Source organism: Oncorhynchus nerka, linkage group LG27 (assembly GCF_034236695.1).
Source record: "Oncorhynchus nerka isolate Pitt River linkage group LG27, Oner_Uvic_2.0, whole genome shotgun sequence".
NCBI lineage: Eukaryota > Metazoa > Chordata > Actinopteri > Salmoniformes > Salmonidae > Oncorhynchus > Oncorhynchus nerka.
In genome coordinates, this window is record NC_088422.1 from 44243801 (window position 1) to 44253818 (window position 10018).

Here is a 10018-nt window from a genome sequence, read left to right on the forward strand (position 1 = left end):
CAAAGACGGTACAGTATGAAGATACGCGAAAACTGCTTCTCCAACAGAAATCCCAGATCACACCTGTAGGCAATGTTATTCTTCTTCTGTGGATTTTATATGGCAGTTGGCAACCAACTTTAAGATGAAGGAAAAACGAAACCGCACACTGCTCTTGGTAGTATCACTGATATTTAATAAGCTTATGACCTAAAGCATGACATTTCTACCTTTAGATTTTGTGGCATAGAGAAAGTTAAGATATCAGACAGGGGAGGTGATATTAATAATACTCTGAGCAAAAGAGAATGTTTTGGGATATTCACCCTCCATACATTATTTCGTAAACGACTTAATGATGAAATGTCTATGTACGTTATGTTGTGAATTATGTACCTATTTAAGATTACTCTGTTTTTCGTAAGATGTACCCAATGATTGATGATAACTTGCTGTCCTCATTGTGGTTTTATGGAATTGTTTAAAGTGTCTTATTTATACAATTTTGTTGTGTTTGTGAGATGCATGTTATATCAGGTAGCACTTATTTGTTTTTCCTTTGCCTCCAACCCCTTTCCCATGCGTGGAACGGATGTGGGTGGGGCTAGGTCTGACGAGGCCGTGATGCTGATACTTAAGCTTATTAAATATCAGTGATAATTACCAATAGCAGTGTGCGGTTTCCTTTTTCCTTCATTTTGTTCAACAGCTGCCATGCACCTGCAAAGAGATTGCTGAGATTTTCGAGTGCCTTTTGAATTTTGAACCAACTTTAAGGTGCATCATCGCCAGCAACTGGACTGGAGTGTGCACCAGAGACAGTGAAGTCGGATGTTCCCCACCACTTTCAATGTGCTACTTAGCCTTGTGTGTCCCAGTCTCAGCCTTGTGACTACGCTTTCCTTCCTCCCTTCTCTCTCGGCCTGAGGACCACCCCGTCCCCACCTTTTCCTGGATCTTATACAGGTGTCTTCCCTTACTCTCCCTGTTCCACAACTCTTGACACTTTTTTAAACCACTGTTCTTATTAATCCCCTGGCTTCTGCTTTACTGATTGACAATTCCATCTCGACATTAGATTGTTAAAGATTGGCGATGTCATGGCGACTTTGTCTAAACCCATGCGTAGAAACACGCGCCGAACTGCGCATGTGCAGGCGGTCAAACTCAAAAGGCACTCCTTCACTATAAAGTTGTTTTTGAGGAAAATAAAAACCTTTCAGTTTCTCACTTTCACGAGGTTGAAGTAATAACACGTTCAACTACTTAAGCAATTGTCTCGAATCTAGGTTGTGTCTTTAGATTGAGAAAATTAACAATTAAAGGCACCATTGTTCACTTCTCTCATTGACTTCCAAACCCCTGCCTGGTCGTTTGGTCTGTTTCGCAAGCGTTCTCGAAAGTCTTGCGACGTTGTAGTCTGTGTTTAGAAACTCTGTGGTATAACTATGATAGAGCAAAATATAAACAATTGTTTTGCATGAAATAATCGTAAATGTTGAGTTCTGACGATGCTCTTCAAGGGGTGATGATATTACAACCAAATAGTTAAAATTTATTTAACAATACATTGAAAAGGGTAAGCAGTTGTCATTGGTTTTAGCGGAGCTGGGATCGACTTGTCACTCAGCAGGCAAATAGGTCGTGCAGAGCGCACGTTATTGTGACGTTTTATTGATAACGACATATTCTACTGACGCACGTGGTGAAACGGGAAAAGGGAGGGGCGAAAAATTAAAGGGGCAAAGCATAAAATACTTGTCATTCAAACGTTTCCCTACTTTGCTGTCCATGATCAATGCATTAACTGGAGCGTTTCAATAAAGCAAATTTGTCCCCAATATCAGTCTATCCTATTTGACAGTTAATTGTAATCACGATTATTTGTATGGCAAACGACAGGAGTGCTGGGAACGCTGCTTGGGTTATGCATAATCAAATGCCGTCGAATCCCAAAGCCGCCTGGCCTTCAAATTACAACTCAGAAAATAATAACGGGAACTGGAGTAACGCTATGGTAAGTCACATTGTGTAGCTAATTCATATCAACACGTTCTTGTGTTTTTACTTTTAGAACACACGGGTTAATGTCAGTAAACAAGCTTTGTCTCGTACTGTGTAAATGTAACGTCATTAGCTCAAGCTAGTTAGCTAGCCTACGTTTTAGCCAGCTAACGTTATCTAGCTAGCCGTCTTCTGACAGTACGTCCAATCTAGCTAGTTAGTAAGATTTGCAATACTGCTTGCTTAGCTATATTTGACATGCAGATATTCTAGCTAGCTATCTCGTTTGTAGTATATGATAAATAGCCTAGTTAGACAAACAGTTGAGACTACAATGCATAGCTAACTAGGTATCTATAACTAATAGTCCAATACCAAAGGGTCCTAACATTACTTTTTTTATGGGGCTTTGAAGACAACTAGGAACTCGAGGGAAAAACGAGGTCAAATCATGACGTCAGTCATATTCAGGTCGCAAAAGGATTTGTAGAAAGATACCCATTTTGGTCCATTCAACAACTGAGCGATACAACCCCTGTTAAATCAGGATGTTGTATCTATACCTTATCTCATGCCTTTATTGGAACGGATTTAGTGATCATATCTGTTGGAAAAAGTTAATGTTGCCACACATAACCTACTTGTTAACAAAATTAAGGAAGTTTCCTTTAAAATTGTTCTTAAATATTATCCTGCCAACCACTATATGAAGAAGTTTAAGGAACACATCAATTCAAATTGTACCTTTTTGTAATGACCATCCAGAAATGGTGTTGCATCTTTTTTGGCATTGTATTCATGTAAGGAAACTGTGGCAAGACATCAGAACAAATTTATGAAGATTTTACACTATTGTGGAGAGATGTACTGCTTGGATTATTTACCTACAATAGAAATAAGATGAAACTATTTTATGTAATTAATTTCATTCTTTTGGCCAAATTTCACATTCACAAATGTACATTTACAAACAAAAGAGCACATTTTCTTACCTTACAAAAATAAATTGAACTATATATTAAGACAATTAAATACTATATGAACAAAAAGCTGTTTTTATAAATCTATGTCCCTTAGTAAGGTCCTTGTGTAATGTGATATTGTACCCCCTAGCCCAATTGTCCTTTGTATATTATTTATATATACACACACGTGTGTTCCCACATGTACTTCCTGTATTGATTTATTGTTAATAATTATAAAAAATTTAAACCTGGAAATAAAAATAAACAAATAAAGCTGTAGAAAGATGCCCGAGTTTCCTGTTTGGAATTCCAAGTTGGATGACAGTAAAAAATATTTTTCCCAGTCAAAGCTTATTTATTTTATAGTTCCCAGTTGTTTTGAATGCCGCAATAGACCATCGGTGACTTATAGTCACCACATTTGTTTCCGATGAGAATAGAGAGCAATAGTAATGGCTTCTTTTTGTAGGCACCAACTCTGCCATGGTTTTGAACAAAGTCTAAGGGAAAATTTGTTTTTTGTAGGGTTTTTGGGATAAACGGCGAGTGTGGGAAACACAGACGTAGATCTTATACGTTTTGTACTATGAGAATCTTCATCAGCTAACCTCACCTTTTTGTGAATTTTGAAGCAGTTATATATATTTTTTTTAAACCCACAAAGCACAAAGGCTTCATAATTCATAATATCTGTCAGTTAACATTACTTTTATCTTCTAGAACAAAACTTTTATAAGCCTGTGTTTACCTCAGACCTTCAGCGTTTATTCCAAAACCCTATTCTTTCCCCATTTTAATTTTGCTATAGGAATGGGTGACCGAAACGGGTAAATCATTTCTGTTTTTTAGGTCTACAAGCTGGCGAGCTCTATGCTCAGTGTTGCATTTGATGATCAGGAAGTCTTTTTTTTAGCGTGTCACCATCTTGCTACATGGACAAGTTTTTGGAAACATGGCATGTGCATTTTGCGCTACTGTAGGAAGTGACTTTGCAGGCTAGCTCAGTGGACTATTTCAAGTTGAAGGCTGATGAGGTACTGCAGGCTGCCACTAGCAACTAAATTATCCTTATACCTTTGTTGGGTGTGATTTTCAAAAGAAATCTGTTCAACAACATACATCTGGTGAAATGGAAGCAATTATTGGTACCATGATTGTGGTGGGGGGGCGAGTGGAGTATATCCATGAATATGGACCACAAAGAAGTTTTCTGGAAACAATGCCTGTGGTATGGTGGTCAGCCTTCAACTTGAAATCCTCCATGCTAGGGGGCAGTCATTCCCTGCATTACCTCTTATAGTCCAAGGACCTTACATGTTCTGTTTTTCCATAAACAAGCACTGTAACATGGACACATGTCAGCGTGGGAACCCTAATCCTATTAAGTTGTGTAGTAATTTAGGCTGATATGAAAGATACTTTACTTTGTTTACAAAACCATACGGCAAGCAAGTGTTAACATTCAGAACGAGCGTCGGTGCTCTTATCAAAACTAGCTAATGTTGTGTGATGGCTGCTAGCTAGCTATTATGTAATACAGTAGGAAACGTTTTTACATTCGATCAGTGTCAGTCTTGCTGCATTTGACTATTGGATACTTTGGTCAAACAAGTCTAGGGTTACGGTTTACTCAGGTCAATATGACTAGTTCAAACTGTGCTGATTTGGAGGCCAGGTAAATAAATCTCTCCCCGTATGCTTACAGGATGCTTCCCAATACCCTGGTTACTCCTCAAACTACTGGTACCCCCAGTCACATTCCACAGCAGGGCACTATGCAAATGCATATCCTTCAGGATCTGACGTGCAGCCACCTTACAACCCACAGGTGCAGTACAGCCTCATGTTATGTCATAGCAAAGGCCCTCTAAATCCAAGGCTATATATGGGAATTAATTCCTTATCTCAAGACTAAAGTGCTCTCAGCCTTCCGTGACACTTTGTCACGCACACATACTTTCACAGACCGGTAGTCTGGCATGCACTTTCTCACACTTACGGATGTAGGCACACACTTTTTCTCTCTCTCTCTCTCTCTCTCTCTCTCTCTCCCTCGCTCCCTGTCCAGGCAATGCAAGCATATCCAAATGGCCATAGTGTCTATAACCCTGGTCCAGGCCAGTATCCGGCAAGTTCTTTCCACCCGTCCAACCCATTCTACTGTGCCGACCAGATGCCTCCCAGGCAGGCCCCAGGCCAGTACCCTAGCCAGTGCTGCCCAGGACCAGAGCAGAGCACAGGGGGGTCAGGACAACCACATGCCCAGCACCAACATCAGCACCACCACTATCCTGGACCACACTGTCAAGGGGTAAGTTCATTCAACCAGTACAGGGCAGTGTTTAATGGTGTCTGATGTAAAGGCAGTTTGGTATAATGTATCTTGTTCTATTTTATACCTTGATCTTCTTTAGGCCTCTGGCTATCTTCCTGGGTCTTACTCGCACTATGGGGAAGGTGGTACTGCGTTGCCACCAAACCCCCCATACTCCACTGGACAGGCTATTCACCATAGGCCGCAGGCTGAGGCTTGGGCCCACTCGGGTGGGTATGGGCCCTCACACCAGCAGTGGCAGCCAGACAGCCACTATGGGACCCCTGTCCACCCCCAGCAACCCCCAGCATGGCCAGGGACAGGCACTGGAGCCCCACCCTCCTATGAAGCCAAGGTACATGTGGAATACACGGGATGCATCTCAATGACCTAAAGTGGCTTTTTGTCTCATCTCCTTTATTTGCACATATTGTTTCTGAAATAAAATCCAAGTGGGCCTAATTTACTTCTTGGAAGAAAAGGGGATATGTCAGATAAAAGCTCAATACTTCCTCTGGTACCGTAGCTGTTTTGGGTCTGAATTTTAATAACTTATATTCATTCATTATACACTAGTCGTCTAAGACAGGTGGGCAAACTACGGCCCGCAGGCCACATCACACCGGCGAGTAAATATTACAATTGTTATTTTGGGTTTTAAAAAAACACTCCAGGACACATTTTAATGTCTAAAAAATATATTGAACAAAAATATAAACACAACATGCAACAACTTCATTGATTTTACTGAGTTACGGTTCAAATGAGGAAATAGGCTAATTTGAAATACATTCATAAGGCCCTAATCTATGGATTTCGCATAACTGAGAAAACAGATATTCATCTGGTTACAGATGCATTAAAGAAAAATGGGCTTCAGGATCTCGTCACAGTATTTTTGTCCATTGAAATTGCCGTCGATAAAATGCAATTGTGTTTGTCTGTAGCTTATGCCTGCCAATACCATTACCCCACCGCCACCATGGGCCACTCTGTTCACAACGTTGACATCAGCAAACCGCTTGCCCACACATCGCCATAAACGTGGTCTGCGGTTGTGAGGCCAGTTGGACGTACTGCCAAATTCTCTAAAATGACATTGGAAGCGGCTTATGGTAGAGAAATTAGCATTTAAGTCTCTGGCATCAGCTCTGGTGGTCATTCCTGCAGTCAGCATGCAAATTGCGCGCTCCCTCAACTTGAGACATCTGTGGCATTGTGTTGTGACAACTGCACATTTTATTGTCCACAGCACAAGGTGCACCTGTGTACTCGTCATGCTGTTTAATCAGCTTCTTGATATGCCACATCTGTCAGGTGGCTGGATTATCTTGGAAAATGAGAAATGCTCACTACTAGGGATATAAATACATTTGTGATCAATTTGGTAGAATACATTTTTTTGCCTATGGAACATTTCTGGGATCTTTTATTTCCACTCATGAAACATGGGCCAACACTTTACATGCATTTTTTATATTTTAGTTCAGTGTAGGTTGAAATGATAATCATCCTAATATACACTACATATACAAAAGTTAGTGGACACCCTTTCAAATGAGTGGATTCTGTTATTTCAGCCACTTCTGTTGCTGACCGGTATATAAAATCAAGCACACAGCCATGCAATCTCCATAGACAAACAAACCGTAGAATGGCCTTACTGAAGAGTTCAGTGACTTTCAACATGGCACCGTCATACGATGCCACCTTTCCAACAAGTCAGTTCGTCAAATTTCTGCCGTGCTAGAGCTGCCCCGGTCAAGTGTAAGTGCTGTTATTTTGAAGTGGAAACTTTTAGGAGTGACAACGGCTCAGCCGCGAAGCGGTAGGCCACACATGCTCACAGAACTGGACTGCCGAGTGAAATGCATAGCGTGTGAAACTTGTCTGTCCTCTGTTGCAACATTCATTACCGTCAGCACAAGAACTGTTCGTCGGGAGCTTCATGTAATGGGTTTCCATAGCTGAGCAGCCACAAACAAGCCTAAGATCACCATGCACAATACAAGGCGTCGACTGGAATGGTGTAAAGCTTGCCACCATTGCGCTTCTGGAGCAGTGGAAACGTGTTCTCTGAAGTGATGAATCACACGTCACCATCTGTCAGTTTGACGGATGCTAGGAGAACGCTACCTGCCTCAATGCATAGTGCCAATTAAAGCATGACAATGCCCCTGTGCACAAAGCGAGGTACATACAGAAATGGTTTGTCGAGATCGTTGTGGAAGAACCTGATTTGTCCCCAGTGGAACCACCACTTTTGGGCACCCGAGTGGCGCAGCGGTTTAAGGATGTCTGTGCTAAATGCGTCACTACAGACACCCTAGTTCGATTCCAGGCTGTATCACAACCAACCATGATTGGGAGTCCCATATGAAGGTGCACAATTGGCCCAGCGTCGTCCTGGTTTGGCTGGTATAGGCCATCATTGTAAATAAGAAATTGTTCTTACCTGACTTGCCTAGTAAAATAAACTAGGCCTAATCGCCCAAAATCAGTGCCCGACCTCACTAATGCTCTTGTGGCTGAATGGAAGCAAGTCCCTGCAGAAATGTTCCAGCATCTACTGGAAAGTCTTCCCAGAAGAGGGGAGGCTGTTATAGCAGTAAAATGAGGACCAACTCCATATCAATGCCCATGATTTTGGAATGAAATATTTGACGAGCAGGTGTCCACATACACTACTAAAAGTATTTTCAAAACTGCCCTCTTTCTAGCCTGCACATGTATTTTGAGGAACAAATTGAATTTCAAAATCATGTGGCCCTCAAGCCAACAAGTTTGTTTGCCCACCCTTGGTCTAAGACAATCTTTTTTTACTTCCTCAGGACCAGCACTACGCAGGACCCCACCAGCACCAGCGTGCTCCACAGGTGGGACCCAAACCCAGACTGGCCCACTCCCCTAACCCCACCAATGGCAAGCCTGTCGACTTCAGCTCACCTCCCCAGATGTACAATAAACCAGGGCGAGGAGGGGCGCAGGAGCCAAAGCCTTCCCAGGGTGAGCCTCCACCCCCAATCCCAGCTCCAGCCCAGCATCAGGGAGCGATCCACAACCCTAGCCTGGCCAAAGTCCAGCAGGTCATGGCCCGGGTGCTTTTGCTCCATGAGGATGTGGACGAGTTTGTGGGTAAAAAATCGGACAAGAGTTACAGGTACCTAGAGGAACTGCTTACTAAGGAGCTGCTGGTGTTGGACTCAGTGGAGACTCAGGGACAGGAAGTGGTAAGGCAGGCCCGGAAGGAGGCTGTGCAGAGGATCCAGGCCATACTGGACCGGCTGGAGAAAAAGGGCTTCTGAACTGAACCAGTTATGTATATGGACGGGTCTTACTGTTCTTTTCTTGTGACATTTGAATCTTCCACAGTCAGGTTGTGGGACTTATTTCAGATTTAAACCGGTCCCTTAGAATTCCTTGGAGTCCTAAGTCCTTGTTTGTTGTCTACACCTCCCGGATCGGAAAGGTTTAGATTGGCTAATTGTCAACAAGGGTTTGGTTTGGAATCGGGCTAGCTTGGGATACTTTATGCAGGTGTGATCACAACATACATAAGATGCCATTTCAAAGTAGTCATGATGGAAAATTGAATGGTTGTACATATCAAGTTAAGATGTTGGGTTAGTTTTCATAACCCGACATTAGTGTCCATGACTGCTTAAAGCGTCTTATGTCATACTTATGCCCGTGCAATGTAGTGTCGCCATGTTCCTTTCGAAGTAGGTAGACATTTCCCCTTAATCACTGGTACAGGATCAGATAAGTTTTCGGTTAGGATTTGGAGTAGGCTGATCTGATCCTAGATCTGTGGTTAAAGGCCATGTGTTCCATTCACCATGTTTTCTTAGATGATGTGAACTAATGGCACTGTCATGAGATTTCCCCTTTATCACTCACCCCAACATTGTCACACACTTGTCATTGCAAGCAGAATGCAAACGGTGCATTCACACACACAGCCTTCCAAATCGGTACTGGGTAATGTTTTCTGTTTATTTGACACTTCAGGATATACAAAGGTAGGGTCAATTGCTTTTCAATGTGGTCGATTTTAAAGAAATGTATTGAAATCCACTTAATTGAGAAGTGGCGCAATGAAAATATTGAGCAAGTTTCAATTCACATTCTGAATAGATGGAATTGATCCCAACCCTGGTATGTACTGTTTTGTAGTTGGTCTACAACTTCTTCACAATGCCATTTCCATTGACTGGTGGTAGACAGTCTAAGTGCAGATCTAGGATCAGTTTTTAGAAGGATGAAAAGGAAAACTGACCTTTCTTTGGTGTGATCTCTGACCATTCTACCACATAGTTTGACCAATCCAGTCTCGGACCAGTGACTATTTGAGGGAGGAAACGAAGGATGCATTGTCAAAGTATTGGATGAGGAGGTTGGATCAACGATTTCCTAGACTGTGATCGGTTCTTATAAATCACAAGTGCCATAATATCGGCAGGTGCTTTTTCAAATCTTAAAAAAATAAACAATCTCTAAATCTTTGCATGGAACAAAATGTTATGTTTGTCATATTAGTTTATTTTTTTTCCCCTGTGCTGGTATTTGTTTTGTGTTAAGATTATTGCGTATTAGTTCGAATGATGTGTATGTAACAGACCTGTAAAAGGTCATGTCTACAGAGGTTTCTGATTAAGTGCATGTTTCCAACGTTTAGATGGAAATATTTGCCTGACTGATTTTAGAAGTGACTAGCTCAAACTGAGGACTTGCATTAAATGTCAGGACATTTTTT

General features: G+C 41.8%; 1 protein-coding gene across 2 annotated transcripts; it reads left to right on the plus strand.

Moving 5' to 3' along the window:
* Positions 1-1717: 1717 nt before the first annotated feature.
* On the plus strand, positions 1718-9767 carry LOC115111848 (BAG family molecular chaperone regulator 4-like). 2 transcript variants are annotated; one of them, XM_029638334.2, is made up of 5 exons: positions 1718-1996; positions 4654-4776; positions 5017-5259; positions 5363-5617; positions 8094-9767. In XM_029638334.2, the coding sequence occupies exons 1-5, from the start codon at positions 1868-1870 to the stop codon at positions 8565-8567; spliced, it is 1224 nt and encodes a 407-aa protein (XP_029494194.2). In that variant the 5' UTR covers positions 1718-1867; the 3' UTR covers positions 8568-9767. The 2 variants fall into 2 exon arrangements, with proteins under 2 accessions (XP_029494194.2, XP_029494195.2); XM_029638335.2 differs by having other exon boundaries at positions 5122-5259.
* Positions 9768-10018: the final 251 nt, after the last annotated feature.